The 22,945-nt window shown below is 39.3% G+C and overlaps 1 protein-coding gene across 3 annotated transcripts in view; it reads right to left on the bottom strand.

Moving 5' to 3' along the window:
- The window catches only part of LOC136875926 (klaroid protein), a 301,369-nt gene that overhangs the window by 43,417 nt on the left and 235,007 nt on the right, over window positions 1-22,945 (bottom strand). For all 3 annotated transcript variants that reach the window (XM_068228357.1, XM_068228358.1, XM_068228359.1), the window contains 3 exons: window positions 21,366-21,563; window positions 21,000-21,231; window positions 2,827-3,075 (listed from right to left, as the gene is read on the bottom strand). In XM_068228357.1, the coding sequence (XP_068084458.1) occupies window positions 2,827-3,075; window positions 21,000-21,231; window positions 21,366-21,563 (679 nt within the window). The remainder of the gene's footprint in view (window positions 1-2,826; window positions 3,076-20,999; window positions 21,232-21,365; window positions 21,564-22,945) is intronic.

Genomic DNA, 22,945 nt, shown 5'->3' with positions numbered 1-22,945 from the left:
TAGGGCGTGAAATCATGTACCACCCCATTTGATTTTAGTTTGTACATCAAGAGATATATTTTTAATTTATTAGCGATCATTTTCATTATCACAGTTATAAAGGATGACAATTTGAGAATATTTTTGTTATTAATAAACCATGCCATATATCAATTTTATTCCGTATTTTCTTTATTATATGCCACAATTTAAGTTCATATTTCCTATACATGCTACATCCTTGGATATTTTGTTTGTGCGTCCTATTTGCGAACTGAGCACCCCTGAGGTGTCTCAGTGTTCTCTGACTGTTGTCTAGCTATAAAAGGTTGGAATACCATAGATAACTGCAGGATTTAGTTTTCTTCATAAATATCGGATATAAAGTACCACAGACCGGAAATGATTTGGCAGTGCACTTCACCCGATTTCTGGCCTATCAACCATGCATAACTCGTCAATTTCAAAGTTCTTGCTGCGTTCACATTTTATTACTGTATTCTTTTCATGATTGTAGACACTGCCTGTGAATTGTTTCCAATTGCCTAATGGTATTCACTACATTTGTACATCCTTTCTGCCGATAACAAGTGACTGACAATTTTTTTGCTTCAGTTTATCGTTTTGTATTTACAAAAAAAATAAATCAAAATAGTTGATAGGTGTGTTCTAAATATTCAGGAAGAGTGGGCCAGTCTATTTAGATACATGAATATTAAGACTGATAAATCCTGGACTTCTTTATTACTACGCAAGTCTCTGTACTGTCCAATTTTTGCAGCTTCCTTTTATTCTTGTATTCTAGACTGAAAAACCATGGGATTTATCTTTCTTACATTTTCTGCTCTATCCGTCTTGAGGATCGGAAGTATCCGGGTTCAAGTCACAAATATAACACTGACTTATCTATTTTCAATATCTTTTTGTTACGCAGAAATTAGTTTAATTCAAAGTTACGTCATTTGAAGTCCGATTTTTTAGTCCTGATCACTTTGAAGTATAGAGGTTTTCCTGTATATCAAATACATAGTTAAAAGCGATGTCACCAATATTGTTTTGATTGTATTTAGTTTCATCTTCCTTTCTATGTCTATTTTTAATGATGATGATGATGATGCTTGTTTTAAGGGGCCTAACATCTAGGTCATCGGCCCCTGATGGTACGAAATGAGACTAAATGCAATGACAAAATAAAAATCCAAAATCGTCCACTGACCAGAATTCAAAACGTAAGAACGAAAAATGAACGGATGGATGTAAAGTTAAAACAATCAGTGGAGCCGACCCGCAATGCCTCAGTCTCAGGAACTGATGGAGAACAAGAGTAATACTGACCGAGGGACTGCTTCTGTAGCTCAATACTGCATCAATGATGCTTGCATTTAAAGGGGTCCAAAATATAGGTTATCGGTCTCTCATAATGGTACTTATCGCTTGGAAAGTAGAACCATGGTATTTGACATGGTGCGGTACTAATCAAAAGTATCGTAGACTCGCGGTATTTCACACATTATGGTACTACTCACAGGTAATGAAATTCGCACAGGTAATACAGACCTATTGTGTTTCACACATAGCGGTGCCATTTAAAGGCAACGCAAACCTATGGTTTTCATCACGTAAGTGTACTAACCACAGGGACTCGTACTATCCCGTGGTGTTCTTTATACAGTGGGTACTAATCATAGGCAAGCCAGAACCCTGGTGTCGCTCATATAGTGCTACAAATCACAGGTACCATAAAAGCCTGACCGCACGGTGCTCCTGATTGCTACTAATAACAAACCTATTTCGTACCTAACGTAGTAATACGTGCAAGTAATAGCGACCCATGGTGTTCCCCGCGTGGTGGTACTAATCACAAGTAGTTTCACCGAGCTCGATAGCTGCAGTCGCTTAAGTGCGGCCAGTATCCAGTATTCGGGAGATAGGTGGTTCGAACCCCACTGTCGGCAGCCCTGAAGATGGTTTTCCATGATTTCCCATTTTCACACCAGGCAAATGCTGGGGCTGTACCTTAATTAAGGCCACGGCTGCTTCCTTCCCACTCCTAGCCCTTTCCTGTCCCATCGTCGCCATAAGACCTATCTGTGTCGGTGCGACGTAAAACAAAACTAGTAAAAAAAAAAAAAAAAAAAAAAAAAAGTAGTTTCATGGTTCTAATCCAATCACCCCTTGGTCGCCCCGTTTAGTCGCCTCTCACGACAGGCAGGGGATACCATGGGTGTATTCTTCGTCTGCGTCCCCCACCCACAGGGGGTTGTGTGTTTGGTCCGCGAGAGGTATTTTATTTCCCTCAAGTCCGCCGGCAAGCCGGTTAGGACCCCCCTATCCGCCACCTGGGAGTATCACCTCTCCCCCTGCTACGCCAGCGTAGTAGGTTCGTGGGTCTATTTTTGTATGTTAGATTTATACAAATATTTTTGCTAGTGGCTTTACGTCGCACTGACACAGACAGGTCTTATGGTGACGATGCGATAGGAAAGGCTTAGGAGTTGGAATGAAGCGGCCATGGCCTTAAGGTACAGCCCCAGCATTTGCCTGGTGTGAAAATGGGAAATCATGGAAAACCATCTTCAGGGCTGCTGACAGTGGGATTTAACCCACAATCTCCTGGATGCAAGCTCAAAGCCGTGCGCCCCTAACCGCACGGCCAACTCACCCTGTATGCAAATATTTTATGCAAGATTTTTGCCTATGTTAGTAAAAAATTGTGTTAATTATGCAAGTAAATATGGTAGAATAGCACTCTTAAATGAATCCATACTGAATAGCATTTAAAAAACCGATTTCCAAGTAAATCTGGTATAAAAATATCTGAAATTTTTTTTTTTTTAAGTCACTAACCTGAAGATTCCAGAGCATAGTCCACCATTCCAGTTTTATCAGCATCGTAAGTATTAAGGGCATTGTTCACTATGTCTTGAACTTGAGACACAGTCAGACTACAGTTGTCACTTAAAGTTGCCACTGGAAGCACCCAGTTTCTCTTCTGCTCCGACAATTTTGCAGCAAGTTCAGCTTGTTGTTTCACATATTCATGTCTAATCTGATCAGAGACCATACTCATTATTGCTTGTGCTGAGTGTCTGGATGCTGAAATGAAGCCAGAGTAAGTAAAATGCAATTTGAAGAAATGCTCAAAAGTGATAAAATATATTATCCTTCTCATTTTGGTCTCTCCCCTCCATTCACTTTTATTCCTACTCTTTCACACCTTGGGACTGGTAATTCTACTATTTTTCCTTAAAACAATCAAAATGAACCAAATTTTATACGATCAATAGTTAAATCAAACGAGTATAATGCACAATTCATCAATAAAATAACACAACTAAAAGACGTCAAATTTCTACTTTAACCAGAAGAATAAATGGACAAAAGAACTTATTTCTCCTTCACGTTCAATACAAACATATACCAAATTACTAATATTTTCAAGAAACATAACCAACAAATAGCTTTTAAAACTAATAATTTTTCCAACTTTTTTCAATACACATACTATCAATCAAACTGATAAATTTTCTCAATCAGGTGTCTACAAACTGCAATGCAATAGTTGTGAAAGTACATACATAGGACAAACAGAACGTAATTTTTTCAATATGTTACAAGAACATGTCAATGCTCCAAGATACAATCGTTTCTCTGCCATGACAGACATGACAGACTTAAACCATAATTTTACATCAACTGACCAAGATTTAAGCATACTGAAAGTGCATAACAAGGGCACCATGCTCAACATATTGGAGAACTGTTACATTAATTTAGAACAGTACTTTAACCCTAACCATAATATTAATGAAATAAATGAAAAACCTAATATTCCTATACACGTAAAGTATAAACGGGAAAAAAGACACGTTAAGCCCGCCTATCAGTTCATCCCTACCTACACGTCCCTCCTCCAACCCCTGCCTTCATAAGCTATACTCCTGCTCCCTCTCAACAGTCAATCCGGTATTGGTGTACGTGCCAAGTGCACGCAATTTAAGAGGAACATAGGGGTGAGTCTCGTATAGCTGTATATTAATCTTGATCTTCTAGCTTCCCTTCTTTTCTCAAAAATTTACTTCAAATATTTTCTTTACAGACATTCACTTAAAAGCAAATTAAAAAATAGATCACTACATGTGATGAAAAGGAATACCATATAATCCCGAATACCACCCGCCACCGAATAAGACACACACCCCTAAATTTGAGACGGCAAAATACGGAAAAAAATAAAATCGTATAACTTACATAACTATTTAATTTTCTTCCAATATTCCACAAATATGAATTCAAACAGCTTACAATTAATAAGACCATCACAAAAATCATAAATAAAATTGGTCCAATCATTCACAATTCACCGTCATTTCACCATAGGAGATTTCATTGATGGCATCTTTCCACAAATAGTCATCCTCACTACCGTCCACTGAATTTGAAATTCTACATTTCTTCAAGCTTTTGGACACTAGATCGTTGGGAATGCGCGCCCATGCAGTCTTGATCCAGCTGCATATTAGTCCCACTTCAAGCCCCTTCACTCATCCAGTTGGTGTTAACGCGTGATCACCATCAGACATCCATTCGGTGTACAACTGTTTCATTGCAGTTTTGAAAGGCCGGTTCACGCACACATTCAATGGCTATAGAACAGAAGAGAGTCCTCAGGGAATTATCGCAAGACTGGTTTTCCCTTTCCTCGTCATATCTTTTACGGCATCAGTTGTATGTCCTTGGTAACGGACCAACACAAGCATGTATCGTTTTTGTAACAAAGTTCCCAGGCGACATTGCCAAATGCACTTCACCCAGTCCTCAACTAACGCACTGTCCATCCAGCCGGAATCGTGTTCTAACAATAACACCTAATGGCAAGTTTCCTTTCGGAAGTGTTTTCGTTTTCAGAACCACATATGGAGGGAGTTTAGTTCCATCCGCTAATATGCACAACATTATCATGCATCGTTGCTTTTTGTTACCACCTGTTCTGATGGTTACACTTTTAGAACCCTCGTATCCACTGTATTTTCCAAAGCCATTTCAAAATAAGACAGGTGTCTGGTCAGCATTCCCAATTTGCAACAACAAATAAGAATTTTGCTTCCTCAAATGAATAATGTGACGCTGAAAGGCCGTTCATTTTTCTTCGTACACCCCAGGGAGACGTTGTGAAATAGACATACTGTATGTTTCCGAATGCACAATCCCTTTCTCCGATAAAAGTTTCGGATCCATCCGTGGCTTGCAGTAAAACCCTGTGTTTTGAGTTCTTTTGAGACCACCAGTGCTTTCAATTGACACATTTCACTAGAAACACCATATCCTAACTCACGTTTTTCTATCACGAATTTGTGGAGTCGTTCTTCGATTTCCGGAAACAGTGCACTCCGCCAGCGGAATGCTCTGCGATCGGCGTTACTTTTTAGAAGTTTTCCCTTCTTCCGTCAATCACGAATACACAATTCATCAATATTGTACTTTCTGCCAATGGCACAATTTCTGTGTATTTCAGCTTTGCTTACAACTTTACGTTTCTCACGCACAGTAAATGACCGCAGACGCCATTTTGAATCCATGGCTTACTATCGAGACAGCACTTTCATGGGACAGATACAGAACTCAAATTTGAGCGAGGTAACAGTGGCTTTCATATTTACCCATATTCTTTGATTCACCGTATTTCATTACCTTACATTTCGCGTTTACATGCCACTATAACCGCATTGAGAAAAAAATCAATCTTTTATTCTAGAACGCAACTAAAACACTATAAGACCTGAATGTCCATTTATGTGTGGTATATTGAGTATGGTTACCGTATTCTAATCTATTTCAATACTCCATGTAAATGTAGTAAATATTCACGAGAATATGACCCGCACCCTAGACTTAGAACCAATATTTTGGGGAAAAAAGTGCAGGTGGTATTCCGAATTATATGGCATTTATTCAAGTTATAAATGTTCCCCTTCAAGCTACACACAAACCATTACAAAACATAATTCATAAATCAAGTGGCTCAACTATACAGATGGGGAATGCCAACTCCCAGATCAACTCTGGAACATTTGGTTGCTGTAGGAGCAAAGAAATAGTTCGGCACCAACCGCAGCAGTTTTGATGTGTCATTTGGTTTCAGTTTTGGATGTGTTGTCGGACTTCATCAATGTTTTAAATTTGGATTTTAAATTGAGACATACCAGACCGTTTTCTTTATTACTGGTTGTATATCAGCATATGTTTTCCAATTTGATCGTGGCTGAAGATGACCCAATGTGGGGTCAAAACTAATACCAGTTATATAGCACACTATAAAAGATAATGGTGTTGAATAGGTGGACCCTTCTCTACCTTTTGATAGAGACCAATTGTCGATATGGATCATAATGAAATTCATAACTTATCATGTAATTTTTCCATTACTTTATTTTTAATATCAGCTGACATGTGTTCTATGTGGTGAGCAATTGTATCGTTTGACAAAAGTGCTTTGAATATCTCCCTCTCGGCAGCATCTCCTACCATGGATTCAACTATTTCTTTAAAAGCAGGTAAAAATCAAAGTTTCTGCTGCTGTGTATTACTGTATACTCCTGGCAATTATTTCTGCTAATTTATAGCTAGCTACTAGCACTTTTTCTGAAGTCGTAATTGTTTTATACATTGCATTGCCTTCTTTAATTTGAGAAGAGTAAACAACAGCCCTCCTACTACTAAAACACTTTCATTCCTCCCCTGAAGGGGGAGGCGGGCCTCTTAGATGGTGTCGCCGTCTCTCAGGCCGGGAGATTTGTTACGGTGAAGGAGATACACGGAGAAGGTGAGAGGGTTGGCGGCCATGGCCTATAATAGGAACTATCCTGGCATTCCCCTTAGTGCAGGAGAATGGAAAATTATGGAAAACCATTCTCAGGACAGCAGACGGTTGGGGCCAGCCGTGAGGTCCATCCCTGTCCCATCCCCTGAATGCAGAGGCTTAGAGACGAGCCCACCTCTCCTCTGCTCGATTGGCCGGTCAGAGTGCAGAGTTGTTGGACAACGGACCAGCCGTGGCCACTTGAGGGTCAAGACCAACCCTGCACCTACCGATGGTAAATGACAGAAATCTTTATTTTCCAAGTGACTGCGTTTAGTTTTAAAGTGTCTCTCTAGTTTGCTAGGAACCATACATTTATCGCTTTATTTTTTGCCACACAACACACTTGGGAAGTTCTTAATTTCCAGATTCAGTAAAAATGTAAATACGAAGCTTGAATAATCCTGATACCTGTGCACAGCACCAGACAATTAATTGCTCTGCTGCAGAAGTAGCTTCTCAGTGACACTTGATCCGGGTAATTCACTTTTTCTATTTTCACTCTCATGTTCTTCACTACTGTTATACCGTTGGCATTTAATTATAAACTAACTACCCCATATTACAACATAATATCTGTATATTTACTTCAGTTTTATAACACCACCTAATATTGAGACTTATTCAACAATCAATCGCACTAAGTTGTGTACTACTTTTAAGCATATCTCAGTTTCCAACTGAAGTACTGAAGGTGACCGTTGATTGGTTTATGTATGCTCCACTAGGGTTCAGGAGTGATTAACATGTTTCTCTACGAACGTTCCAGTGGTTCGTGAATCCTCCGCTAAGGTTCTCGATCTTTCGGGACCGCTCTGTAGCATTCGAAATTTCTCTAAAGAAGGTATAGTTACTTGTATGGTGGGGTGTCCCGCTATATTCAGCATAGCAAAACTGTGTGCCGTGCACGCAAAAGTTTGAGAACCCCTGCTTTAGATTAATAAAACTGAGAGGTATAAAAAGAAAGTTGCCCGGACAGGGAGACAGCAGTGCCTTCCTCTCCCTAAGAAAGGAAAAGTTACGCAGGGTTTGATACAAATCTCAACAATGTTAGGTGTTATGAAAAAACGAAGGAAATTTTTGTGATCAGCTGGACTGTACTCCAGCCGCTCGCAGATTGCATTCTGGAACTGCATTGCAATGGATCAATCTGAAAATTTGCAGATTGAAAACTTCCTTCTGGACACACTTTAACGAAGCAAAGGCTATTTACTGTGAAAAAAAGTTCCGAGTCTGGAGATCAGAAGCTTGTGATCTATCCAGTTATCAATATTTCTCGCGGTCTTGGGGATCAGAACGCCTTTATCACAATGTCGAGTGATGACTTAGTCAAGAATATGCCCGTGCTTAAGTGTGGGTGCATCCATGTGGTCTTAAAACTGTTTGGTAGCTGAAACCGAGTATTGGTAACCGACAGTTCGTGCCCAGCACTTAGACCAAGAAGCAATAACCCACTGATGTTGCATTTTGCAATACCCTGTTTGGTCTTCACATTTTCCCCGCAGCCAATAGCTATAGTATTGTAAGCTCTAGTGTTAAGTGCTGAAAATATTTAAGTTGTGAGTGAATGTGTATATTATGATGCTGGATTTAGAATGTTAAACTCGTAGTATTTCTTGTAATACAGTATTTTCTTTCCATGGAATTGCTTGTTGTACTTTTGTTGTTGGGTAATTGTGTTTTAACCTTACCTTACAATCACATTACTGTAAGTGACCATTGCCACCAGTATATTTCCCAATTGTGATGTATTATTATTATTATTATTATTATTATTATTATTATTATTATTATTATTATTATTATTATTATTATCACTCCCATTTCCAGTATTGCAATCGCCAAGCAATAACAAGTTGCCCTTAAGTGATACTTTGGAGACATGTGCACTCAGTTGGTGATAAAACTTGTTTTCAATATCAGCAACTAGAGTGGGGGCATATCAGGAGATGTTATGAAAATATTCCCCGAGAGTGGTATATGGAGAGTCATAAGCCATTCACCGATTGCTATGGGAGTGAACTGGAGGATATTTACCAGTTGTGTCTTTACAGCAAACCCAATGAGCATGCATACAATTCTTATCTTCCTCCCTTCGCTTCCAAAACTCTACAACTTTTCCATCACCAGATAATCTGGTTTCACTCAAGGTGAAAACATATTTAAAGTGGATCCCATCTTGCCAGGGAAAAGAGCTACACACTATGATAGCCAAATCATGTGCCATACACGAAATGAAACACAGGGTCGAACACTGGGACTTCACTGGACCACCACAGATTCAAAATATAGTTAGAGATGCACCTTTACATCCAGTCTGTCTGGGGTGACTACCTCAACCTCCATGACTGTACGGAACTGAATAGTGAACATTCCTCCTCAGTCAATTTTGCTGTTGGGCAGAAAAAAAAGAACTTGGCTTAAAGTGCCATTTTCTCCAATGAGGAGACCATCACCCCACCTAAAGGGGCTCATCTGCCTAAAGCCGTTGGGAGTATGGTTATTTACTGCCACCCAACACAATGTGTTGAGTCGCTGGCAGTATGGTCTCCATTACCATAGCAGGGAAAAAACCCAGCCAGACAAGGTTGAATATGCAAATGAAAGAATAATGAGGCTACGACTGAAATACGATAAAAATCTGATGATAATTCAAGTGTACATGCCAATCAGCCAACACCCAGAAGAGGGAGTAGAGAAGTGTTAGGAGTGAGGAGAGATTACTGGAAGAGAAATGGTGGAATGCTCTTGCCAGAGAGGGACAGGTTGACAAAGTAGTTAGGAAATATGGGCTCAGAGTTACAAATGACTGAGGTAGCATTTAGTTGACGTCTGTCAACTGAACAGCACTGCAAATGACAATACATATATTGTTTAAAAATAGAAAACAGCAAAGGTATATTTGGACATATACAATTAATAGTATCAAATAGACTATCCTGATTCAAAGAAGATACAGGAATGGTTTAAGAAGTGCTAAAAGTTATCCAGGAGTAGACATCTGTTCTGATTACTACCTAGTTCTTGCAGAGGTGTGTATTAAAAAGTAAGAAGTAAGGGTATGTAAGAGGAGAGAAGTGATATGTCTAGAAAATTTGAAAGATGATAAAGTCAAAGAGGCTTGTTGAAAGGATGTAAACCGAGAATATGGTAGACTGTGTTAATGAAAAATGAGCAGGTTTCAGGAACAAACTTCTAGACATAACAGGAAGTTTAGGAACAAAATGCACAAGAAAATAAATAAAAAGGACTGGGTAACTGAAGAAATGCTGGACAAAATGGAAGAGAAAATGGAAAAAATTTATCTCTGAGGAAGGAAGAAAGATGTACAGAAAAAAAAAAAAACCTAAGAGCAACTGAATGTGCCAAGAAAAGTGCATCAGAGAAACCTGTAGCAAAATAGAACAGCTGGAAATAAAAGGTAAATTTAACCTGATGCAAATAGGGTTCCACTCCACTTCGTCTTGTTTCTCATCCAGTGTGTTCCTGTCCAGATTCAGTTGTCCTAAGCTGTTCTTCACAGAGCCCATCCATTGTAATCTGTCTTCCTCGTCCTCTCTTCTGTGTCATCTGTCTTTCCTGTGCTAGTCGTAACAATCTTTCTTCTTTCATTCGCTTGACATGGCCAAACCACTTTATCTATTCTATTCCAGTTTGTCATTTTTGCACAATTAGCTATTTTCCTATGTTGTAATTTCTTCCTCTATCCCTCCTTGTCTTCTGTACCACACTCAGGAATTACATTTCAGCTGCCTGTGCTCTACTGTTCATCTCTGAGTCGCTGTCCAGATTCCTGCTGCATATGTCATTACAGGTAAGTAATATCTCTTGTTCATTCCTCCTTTAGCCTCCACTGATATCTTTATCCCATATTAAACCCTATACCTGGTGGTAAATCATACTCCCGACTTGTATCCTACTAATTTTCATATCTCTTCTTCCATTATCCGTCAATTCACTTTCCAAGTATTTGAGTGTTCTACTATTCCCAGTTCCTTGTCTCCAATTTTGACAATGCCTTTCCCTTCTTTACTTCCTCTACTCATTACCATTGTCTTGCTCTTCTCCACACTGATAATCAATCCCCATTGTTCAATTATTCTATTCAGTACCTTCAGTTGCTGTACCTCCTCATCTTCTCCCCAGATCACATCATCTGTAAACATCATTACATTCATTCTTTTTCCTCTATAATCTTCTCTTGCTGTCTTTACAATGTTCTTCATCACCATTATGAACAGTAAAGGTGACAACACACTCCCTTGTTTTTAGCCCATTGTCAGTTCCAAACCCTTCTATTCTAACCACTGTTGTCTTCACACAGCTGTAGCAATTATACACTGCTTTTATCATTGTTATTAGTTTCTTGCCAATTGCCCTGTGTGTCAGGCTTTCCCAAACTTTTGTTCTGGGGATGCTGCCGTATGCCTTTTATAAGTCTATAAAAGTCATTACTATATCCTTCCCACATTCCCAGCTACTTTCCATGATCTGCCTCCAAATGAAAATGGATTCCACTGTTACCATTCCACTTCTGAATCCAAATTGTTCCTCTCATAACTGATTTTCCATATTTTCTCTAATTATTCTTTCCAACATCCTTTCCATTATCTTTGCAACATGGTATGTGATGCTGATTCCTTGGTAGTTACCATACATTTTATCTCCTTTCTTGAATATTGGTATTATAACCACGCTTTCCCAATCTCTCTCCCGCCCCTCCATACACACTTGAGCTGAGTATTCTATTTGTCCACTGGAATCATGCCGGTCCCGCAAGCTGATCATTTTTATGGCTACTTCAACTATTCCTAACTTCATCTTTCTTAACTGCCCATTCCACCTGTCATTGCAATGTCTGACTCCTGTTATTTATTCTATTCCTGCTTCCTGGATACCTTCTCCACATGTCTGGTTTCTCAAGTTCAGCAGTTCACTGAAATATTCTTTCCATCCCTTCTGGTTTTGTCAGTAGTAATCCTCCTTTATTCTTCAGAAAACCTGTGTTCACCACTTCATTCCTGGAGTTTCTCAGAATCTACATAAATAAAGTTGTAGGGGGTCTGCTGTCTGTAATTTTGTTTGTTTTGCCAATTTTTCCGATATTGATCCGTTTTAGGTCAACTGAATATCAAATCTGTTTTCCTCCATTTTCTCTTATACTATTGATTTTCTGTAAACTCCGTGGACTGTATGTGAAATGTCTCTTCATTATAAACAACTTTTGTCATGTTCATAATTTACCTTACTCTTCAAACGATGGAGAAAATTACTATTTTCTACAGGTATTATGCTCTGCATCGAGTGACCGACAGACCGACAACGAACCTACAGATTACTATGGCAACATCTACGACTGCTTGCCAGCAGGGAAGTAATATTGCCATTTTTGTCATCATTCCTGTATATTTGTGGTTGTTCCTTGGGTAGAAAGCAAGAGAGACGTCAATCGGCCATTCAAATGGAAATTCTAAGTTCCCATGGAGGGAATTAGATATTTTTCCACCAATAGAGTATATCAAAATCAGATCAAAATTCTCAGAACTCTTGCCTTAGCACAGAGCTTAAATGTTACCAAGTTGGCCACAGTAGGCTGCCTACGATAGCATTTATGATCTGATTTTGATATGCCCTATTGGTGGAAAAATATCTAATTCCCTTCATGGGAACTTAGAATTTCCATTTGGAATTGCTAGGCGGGCATTAATTCCATTGTGGAGTTTTATCTCCCGTATGCAGTTATCAGACTTCTGATAAGTTCACCTGCATACACCCCAGCATCAGTGGGTAGGGTCTGACACATCCCACTCTGAAGAGTCTAGTGTCAGACCTCAGATGAAATGCTGGTTAATAGAGCAAACGCCTGAAAAGCCATATATCTATAATTTTTTATCTGAATCGGCCATTCTGCGGGATATTGGCGGAATATCGTTGGACGTTATAACCGTCCTCAAATAGCTTAATAACACCATTAGTCATCATCTTATCTGTTTACCCAAGAATCCCTGCACCTAAATTTCTCCTCTGTTACCGCTTTCTTATATCCGTAACTCACACCAGCAGAATTTATTGAGGGGCATTTGATTTTCCAATATTCACTTGGTATTTACATATTTGTCCTATCCGACTGTCCTCAGTTATAAACCTATTTATTATTAATTTCAACTTTATTAACTGTATTATTTTCTTCCTTAATTACTCCGTACATATGTGAATGCTAATCCCAAAACCTGGACACTTTTGTTTAGGAAATATTCTAAGCTATGCAAATGTGTAACTTTAAACCCCATGGCTCAACAACCCTGAAGGGCCACGGTCTACCAAGCGACCGCTGCTCAATCCGAAGGTCTGCAGATTATGAGGTGTCGTGCGGTTAGCACGACGAATCCTCTGGGCCGTTATTCTTGGTTTTCTAGACTGGGGCCGCCATCTCACCGTCAGGTACCTCCTCAACTGTAATCACGTAGGCTGAGTGTACCTTGAACCACCCTCAGGTACAGGGAAAAATCCCTGGCCTGGCCGGGAATTGAACCTGGGGACTCCGGGTAAGAGGCAGGCATGCTACCCCTACACCGCGGGGCCGGCTATGTATAAATTTTTGCCCCGGAAAATACTGGAATATGAGTGCAATTTTAACGATGGTGCAGACCTTCATTCTGGGATAATTGGTGGCTAAACGGTAAGTCGTATCACAAAACAGAAAGCACAATCGCCTTTCATTTTGGAGAGATCTACAACTTTGGTCCTATGACTTTTTGTCTTATTTCTATCCCTTATACATTAAATATAGCTGTAGTTCTCCATTTCAAGTTAATTTTGTACTTTTTACACGTATATGTTATCACTTGGCATACTTATAAGAAAGCTGCAATCATGACATCGGGCACGCACATTGAAATGACCACTGGCCATACGTTCGCCAAATGTTATGATTCAGTGTCACATGGATATCAAAAATATAAAGTAGTATGTGAAAACTGTACCAAAATTCCCCCCATTCAATGACTAACTGAATCTAACCCATAAATATAGGAGATACAAGAAAATGTCATACGACCAACCATGTAGAACATTGAACAAGGTGTCTGATGGTGAAGTCAGTTTGTAGATGCAATATAATCTTACTCACTGCCTTTACAGTAATTTACGGAGAAATCCGTATAAAATGTAGAATAGTGTAGCGAAGCACAGGTACGTTTGCTAGTTCCAAATAATTTTTACCCACAGTTAACATTTTCCTTTACTTCTTGGATGAATTTTTCCAACATTTCTTCAGCTATTACTGTTTTCCAAACTTTTTGCTTCCATGTAACCCTCCCGCTACTCTTCAGTCTTTCTTGTCTTCCGTTTCTTCCATGTTTTCTTCTTTTCCTTTGCCTTATCTTTCCCTCTTATTCCACTATGTTGTCTTCCTCTCTTACCTTTCGTGATGTTCTGCCACAAGATTTCTCTGCACACCTAACAAATGCACTCTTAAAATTATTCTATTCCTGTTCAACACGACTAATATCTGTTCTTGTTACTAGTTTCTGTAATGCTTTCCTCAACTCTTCCTTTAATCTCCAGACCCTAATTTCTCTCTCTTTTCTCGTAGTTGTGACTGCCTACTTTCAACTTTGCTACCACTCAGGCATAGCTGTAACATCTACAAGATCTTTCCGATGTACTTTTTCCACTAACATGTGATCAATCAATGTTTTAGTTCTTCTGCCTCCCCATCCATACCTGGTAATATTCTGGCTACTTCTCTTCCTAAACCATGGAATTCCTATTCTTGTTGGTTCCTCTGGCAAAAGTCCATTAACATGTCCCCTTCTTGATTCTTGTTGCCATACCCATATGGCCCCAGAATCTCCTCTTCTCAGTCTCTCCCCACTTGTGTGTTCAGATCTCCCTTTATAATTACTTCCTTGCCTTCAATGTATTTCTCCATTTCTTCAAGGAATTGTTCCATATCCTCTTTATTTCCAGTTTGTGGAGCATATACTTGGAACAGATTTGTTCTTATCTCAAACAGTATTCTTGCTGCAATAATTCTCTCATTGATCTTCACCTCCTCTACATATTCCAAAATATCCTTTCTAATGATCATTCCTACTCTGTTTACTGCATCCTTTCTCCACTGTAAAACCACCTGTACCCTTCCTTCAGTTTTCTTTCCCTTCTTCCTCACTATTTTGTTCCACTAAGACCATGGATGGCTATATCTTCCTCCTTCATGAACTATCAGCTCTTCAGTCTTGTCTGTCAGGGTTAAGATATCGACTGTCCTGATTCGGATATATTCTGATATGGGTTGCCCACTTCTCACAGCTCACCCAGTACCTGAACTGCACATCACTTCCAGGGGACACCCTAGCATTTTTCGAGGCCACACTGTTTGCAGTCATTTTAGGCTTTTGTTATTTTGGGTTCACCACTTCCAAAGGCATTTTTGAGCTGTTGCCAGCAGGTGATGAGGCCACTCCCAACATGGAGTACAGAAGCTTTCTGCAGCTGGAACATATGCTGCTTGATGTGTTTCAATGTCATTTGCTACACTGAGGAGATGGACCGTTACCCCCACCTAAGAGAACTCATCCACACGAAGCCATTGGTCGTCTTAGGGGGTCGAGTTATATCTCGCCGCCCAACACTGCGCAGAGTTGCTGGCTGTATAATCTACTCCAACAGACTGGACTGGCCAGACAGCGGGATCTTGTACCTCAAAATAAGTTTAGTTCACAATTGAGACGACTATGTGCCGCCATGGATGACATATACCTTCCCCATAAGGCTTTCTTACTCTGTTTAACAAGAACTCTTGCCTTAGCACAGAGCTTAAATGTTACCAAGTTGGCCACAGTAGGCTGCCTACGATAGCATTTAAAGTTGCTGCTATTTCTTCATTCCAGTAAGGAACTAGTTTTTGTTGAGGAGTCCCAGAAAAAGATGAAATGGACTCATCATCAGCAGCAAGAATAGCTTGTGTTACACAAGTCACATTATCGACTCCAGCTATGAGTTGTTGCAGACAGCTAGTGATATGAGGTTTGCCCTATCAGCATGTTTTATAATCCATTGGGGAAATGCCTCAATGGATTTCTTGTTTCAACTGAGGAAGAATAATGGGGAAATTATCACTGCCACAAATATATTGTATACCTCACTAGAGGAGGGGAACGAGCGCACGGCTGTAGAAACTTATGTCGATGCAGGAGAAGGTTCCATATGTTGCATTGTGTTCGTTCCCCTGAATTCAAAATGCATAGATCCAGTTCTGTCAAATTTTCAAACTCCCTTCCTCTGAGGCAAAGCATTTCAAAGCCCTATAATAGGCAATTTGTGTTAAAATCAAGGTCAATTTCATCATCAATATTCAGACGCTGACCTGGGGGGGGACACATTATAAACTAGTTTTGATAGGCAACAAAACACGTACCACTATTGACTCCAGCTGGGTTCTTAGTGGAACCACTTCACTGCAGGTGTCAGAACGAGTGAAAATACCAATGACACCAGAAGCCTGGTTGGCATAATGCCGTTCTTTCGAGTAGTCTAAAATTTCTCAAGACCGTATGTTGATCTGGTCAGATTAGTTTCTTGAGCACAGGCTACAGGCTACTCACTGCAAACTTACCGATTAGCTGGCGCAGTTTATAAGATGTCTGTCATAACCATTACAATTCCACTGTAACAGTGCCATACTGTGGACTTAGCACTCAAGTCATGCCCAGCAGTTATCGTAGCAACCAGAAACCCAGGGAAGTTGAATCTATCATTTCACGCTGTATGTTCTCATGGGGTTATACCCTGTATAGGGAATGAAAAGTTTCAGACTTGGGTAGGGGACTGCCCTGGAGAGGCTTTTAACATTTATTATCAATGTCTGAGAACTTTCTGCCATAATACCACCCACTTTTGATCAGGGGCCTCTGTAGCAGAAAACACAGCCAAGGCAGTACCAACCTGGTCATAGTGGGTATAGCCAAGGATCCAATGTAAAACTATACCTAGGACGGGCTGACACTCTGCTCCCACTCTTAAGTGCTATGGCATTACTGCCACCACAGAGATTTGTTTGCTGGGCTCCTCCCTCAACCCTGGCCCGGTTCGTCTCCCCCTACTCAACATGGTTGTCTCCGGCTTGCCCAAGTCACCCACATGGATGGCAAGCTTCACGAGAAAGCAAGTCAACATGAGGCACTGAGAACCAGAGCTCCTATCCTCAAATCATCCATATAAGCATTTACCATACTGCGCATACAGAGCTTTATAAAAAAAACAAAATAATAATAATACTTAGAACGACAACCTATGATAAAATTCGGCAAAGTCTTTCAGGTGAACCAATTCAAATATTTGGGAGAAATTATTCAGCACCCTGGTTTAAACCGCGAAGTAAATAAAGAATTTCCAAATTACAAAAAGCTTACAGGATCACTTGGAACAGGTACAATAAAAAATCAGTATCTCAGAAAGCAAAAGTTAAGATACTATAAAACAGTAATCATACCTGAAGCATTATATACTTAAGAAATCTTAATCATTGGTGGCTGGTCTCTAACCAAAGACATAGAGAAACAGGAAAAGAAAATTTTAAGAAAAATTTTTGTCTCAGTTTGTATAGAGGGAATATGGAGGGAAAAAATCATCCCAAGAAATATATTGTCATTCTGAAAAACTATCTCATACTTTTCGGAAAAGACGATTGAAATTTTATGGACACATCAGAATGAACATTAATAGACTAACTAAAAGAATTCTCAACCTGGTCCTTTCATCTAAAACCAAAAACAGCTGGCTTCATGAAATTGAAACAGATCTCCAGGAAAACAACATCTTGGAAGACGCTGTGCAGGACAGATGTAAATTCAGAACCAAAATCGACAAACGCCAGTTTGAAGACAAACCCAACACCAGAGCCACTATAACTTGAACAGAAGAACAAAGAAGCTCAGTGTGAGGATGAAGAGATTTTGGGAGGAGAAGAAGGCCAACACACATCAGCTAAGCTGGTTCATAAATAAGAATAAAGAATACTCTGGTGTTTGGACGTGTGGGGACCTCTGTCATCAGGCAGATACTACTGTACAATACATGGCACTCCCACCCGATGGGTGATGGATACTGTCTGGGCTTTTGAGCATAATCCCACATGTAAGAGGCCCTTCCCAAAGCAGCATGCGCACAAATTTTGATTGGTCTACAACAAACCCTCAAGAGTGGACCAACAGCCACATGACCCTTTTAGCTACCTTCTACGACAGACAGGGATTACCTGTGGATGTATTCAAACCCTCCCCACCACCCACAGGGGTTCAGTACACAATTCCACAATCCTTTTCTGGAAAAGGAAATTAAATGAATGAAGATCAGATTAGTTTCATTATACTAGAAGAGGAAAAATGGAAGCAGCCGTTAAGGAAACGAATGGAAATTCAGTCTGTGTAGATGAAATTCTAGTTTAACTACAAGACCCTGCAGGAGAAAGAAAAGAAAATATCTGTAAAACTGTGTCAAAAAATATACTTAACAGCAAAATGGCCATAAGACTACTTCTTGAATCTACACCACCACTTAAAAAAAGAGAAAAAATATATGTAAAGAACACATGATACTAAGCTTAATACCTCACGCAGCCAAGATACTGTTCATAGCAATTAACAGAAAGATTTATGGACAAATGCAGAATTGTTTTAAATTAAGTGAAGTTTGTTAGGTATTGGTAACTTAATGGTTGGTGAAACACGTAAAATCCATTCTTCGCCTCTTGCTCTCCTAGATGAAGTGCACATAAACTTACCACAAAATTCTCACAACCATTTCTCATTGCCATTTCAGCTTGGGCTGGTATTCTGGTCCGAATATATTTTAATTTCTTTTGGAAGGTGCTGTCAACGTCTATTTTTTTTTTTTTTTTTTTTTTTTTTGCTAGGGGCTTTACGTCGCACCGACACAGATAGGTCTTATGGCGACGATGGGATAGGAAAGGCCTAGGAGTTGGAAGGAAGCGGCCGTGGCCTTAATTAAGGTACAGCCCCAGCATTTGCCTGGTGTGAAAATGGGAAACCACGGAAAACCATTTTCGGGGCTGCCGATAGTGGGATTCGAACCTACTATCTCCCGGATGCAAGCTCACAGCCGCGCGCCTCTACGCGCACGGCCAACTCGCCCGGTTCAACGTCTATTAATAATACCCATCAACTCATAAATCCGACTGGTGAAAAACGGTGAAGTTTGAAACTAAAGGGTACATACATTCTTTGCAAAAAGTGTGAGCATGTTTTCACAATAAGTGTGTTAATTAACTCTGCATACAGCAATTATTAACTCCTTAGAAATAAAGGCTGAATTAAACTATAGCTTAATTATACCAGGTACAGTCAAAACTGGTTAAGACTTCCCTCTCTAGCGCATCTCCCTGGTTATTATGCCATTATTCCGAAGTCCCCCCAGGCCATCTATTAAATACATGCTAAAGAACCTGGATAGCACATTTACATAACTCTTTAGTATGCTTGTCACTCGCACCATAAGAAATTAAATTTGCATTCTTAGCCACGTTGCACGTACGATGGGCCAGTGAAGCGACAACACTGACCTGGGTAAGAATTTGATGGAGAACTTAATTTAACGGCCCCGGAGCTAAGTTGCACGTCTGCCTACAGCTGCAGGGAGCGTCAGTCCCAAACCAGTCTTTGCTATGGTTGTTTGGATCATGCATCAGTAGCTCGTCTAATGTGTTGGTGCTTAATTTTACATTCTTAAGTGAACTATATAACAACGTACGTAAATAAGACCTACTGTACTTACGTATACAGCTCACGTGTTGGTGCTTGATTTAAAGTTCGTAAGTGAATTGTGTACCCGTAACAACTTACATTAATTAGGACTACCGTACTTAAGCATAGTGGTTTGCAGGACTTTCAGTTATGGAGGATAAGAAAGCTGGACAGTTTACAAATGATTAAAAATTTAAGTTTATTGACAAAGTGGATGCTAATCCACACATGAAACTTGTGCAAATTGCCCAAATGTTTGACATTCCTAAGACAACTTTAGACATAATAAGCAACGTGTATAGTTTGTGTTTCTAAGAACGTTTTTCCTTTGTGTTTCACTACGCTGGTGTTCTTAAAATGTATTATTATTTCATTATAACTGTAAGCACTTCCTTTCTTGTTTTCATCATAATTATTTTTATGTTCAAACCTAACCTTCAATTTAATAGCAAAATTGTTTATCATTTTTTAGCAAGTTCCCTGTTTGACTTTTTTCGGTCCCCATAAAAACATCCTAACTAGTTTTAGCTCTACTGAAATTAAATAAGAATGGGATACTTCAAGATAAGGCATTGATTTCAAAGGTTAGGTTAGATACTCTCTCATCTGGTCAAATTTCAGAAAGGCTGCTGTACATATGTAAATTAATAGCGAAAAGTTCATCACTCTACAATGGTCTTGAAATATGTTTCCATAATATATGCACAGTAAAGTTATGTTGCCAGCACCGTGGTGTAGGGGTAGCGTGCCTGCCTCTCACCCAGAGATCCCAGATTCGATTCCCGGCCAGGTGAGAGACTTTTACCTGGATTTGAGGGCTGGTTCGAGGTCCACTCAGCCTACGTCATCAGAATTGAGGAGCTATCTGACTGAGATAGCAGCCCCGGTCTAGAGAAAGCCAAGAATAACGGTTGAGAGTATTCATAGTGCTGACCACATGACGCCTCGTAATCTGCAGGCCTTTGGGCTGAGCAGCAGTTGCTTGGTAGGCAAGGCCCTTCAAGAGCTCTAGTGCCATGGGGTTAGGTAAAGTTATGTTAGGTGCAGTTTCTAGTAAGAAAACTGAAACGTTTGCCACATTAACTTCTGGAGTGATGCTGTTACAAATTTTAAAAATGAAAAAAATGTATCTTCACAGAGTACATGAATTACAAAATACCTTAACTGACAAGTAAGCCACAGTATGGAAAGCATCCACGAAGCATTTTGAAGAAACTTTCTGCTTTTTCATACAGATTTACATTTAAAAAATTGTACCTTTTCGGACTTTCACAGAAATTCAGACGCAACAACAATAGCGGATATGAATTCTCAATACAATGGACTTCCACTGTGTAACAGTCAGACAATGATAATATATCATATTCATGGAATCACCACACTAAAATGTCACTTACCTTCACCTACTTCCAGGTTGAGACTGGAGGAAATATTAGCAAGTTTAGACTCAAGGTCTTCTTTGGCAACAAATAATCTTTCCAGCCAAGTCTGAATGCCAGGAATTTTACTTTCAGCTTCTACATCCGAGTTAAATAATCCAGAAAGGAATTTCATGACATGTTCTTCAATAGCCAAAGTAGGAAGAGGAGGTGGAGTAACTTTGCAGCAAGGTCGTTTACTGTGTGAAACCTAAAAATAAAATACAAAGTTTCAGACACCCTCTCTGCCAAAATCAAGAATCAAGTGATCAGTCAGAACATTTTTAAGGATGCTAAAGAGACACATTCAATAATAATAATAATAATAATAAGCAACGAACTAACCTCTAAGAGTCTAATTCTGTCTTCCAACCTTCTGATTTCTCTCCTCCAAAGACCCTGAGAAGAATCTATAGCAGGATCTTTCCTGAAATCTCTGACACTCTGAAGTTGAATCTCCAAATTTTCCACCTGCTGTTTCATGAGTGCCATGTCTTCTGCCAGTTTGGCATGAAGTTCTAGTTGTCGACTGAGCATTTCATTCTGAAAATGAAATACAAAGTTAAGAGAAGGTAGAAATAAAAATTCTCTAAATTAAAATATACCTATATAAAAGCCAAATACGACTTGCTCACTGATTACTGTATCTATAAAAACCCAAAATGTAGAAGTTCAAGTTGTGCATGGTTGTTGCTCATATGTGCTAAACACTGAGGAAGAATTTTAAAAAAATCCACCCCTAATGGGATGAAACCCAGATAAAACCCTGAAACCCAAAACATTCATTCCTCTGAAAACATTCACTGAACAAAGTCGACATTTCACAAATGGTTGTTCCTTTATGTATTAGACATCAAATAAGTTTGGAAAAAGTGTCACCCTTTAACAGGTTAATATGTGAGAAATGAAAATATTAAAAAAAATCACTTCTCTGAAACTGACATACAAGGTTGAAATTTCACATGATGACTGCTGTTCCTCTGTCTTAGATTTTAAATACGAAGTGGTCTTGCAGCAATACACCCTAAGGGGTTTTAAACAGAGAGAGAGAGAGAGAGAGAGGAGAGGGGGGGGGGCAGTTCTCTCCAGGGCTTCGCTCGCCTGGATTTTGTAATTTGTTAATAGTAATCGTTCCTCGGTACTATACTAAGACATTATCTGAAAAACCCTAAAGTATGAAAGCTCACCAAAAAATTGAGTTTTATATACCCCAAAAACTCTTTGTAAACCATATTTGCGACATTGCCTTTTGGGGCCAAGATGACCATGCTACATAGAACTCTACATGTGAGAAACAGTCTTCCCTCAAGTTGGAAAAAAAACCCCCATGTTTCTTCATTATTAAAAGGGATTCTAAATACCTATTTCCACATCTGTAACATCTGCGCGCGCGCGCGCGCGCACACACACACACACACACACACACACACACACACACACACACACACAGTGTTATTTTGGAAAACAAAAATACACGTTCACTTATTTTTAAAATTTATTAAAAATACCAATATTCATGCCCGTGACATGTCAAGTTTATGAGATGTTCTGCAGATATTCTCATTCTAAAAATTCCCCCCTTCCCCTTAAAATTTTTCGAAAATAAATCAATTCTGTTTCTTTAGCTTTACAGGAGATTCCACATACCAATTTTCACTTCTGTAACAATTTACGCTTCTGAGATATACTATAGATACAGTCTTTTTTTGTAAATTCATCCCCTTTGTCACTCCCGTTCACTGCCCATTAATTGGATTTTCCAAAAACAAAAAAATGCAATTCTTTATTTTAAAAGTAAATTCCAAATATCAATTTTCATGTCTAACATCTTCAGTTTTTTAGTATCCTCATAAGAGGTATTCAACCCCTTTTTCACCCCCTTTAAGGGGATTTTCCCTCAAAAAATTATGCATTTATTTTAAAAG

This window comes from Anabrus simplex, chromosome 6 (assembly GCF_040414725.1).
Source record: "Anabrus simplex isolate iqAnaSimp1 chromosome 6, ASM4041472v1, whole genome shotgun sequence".
In the NCBI taxonomy this organism is placed as follows: domain Eukaryota; kingdom Metazoa; phylum Arthropoda; class Insecta; order Orthoptera; family Tettigoniidae; genus Anabrus; species Anabrus simplex.
Note: the sequence above shows the minus strand (reverse complement) of the source record. Positions and strands in the feature narration are given on the sequence as shown.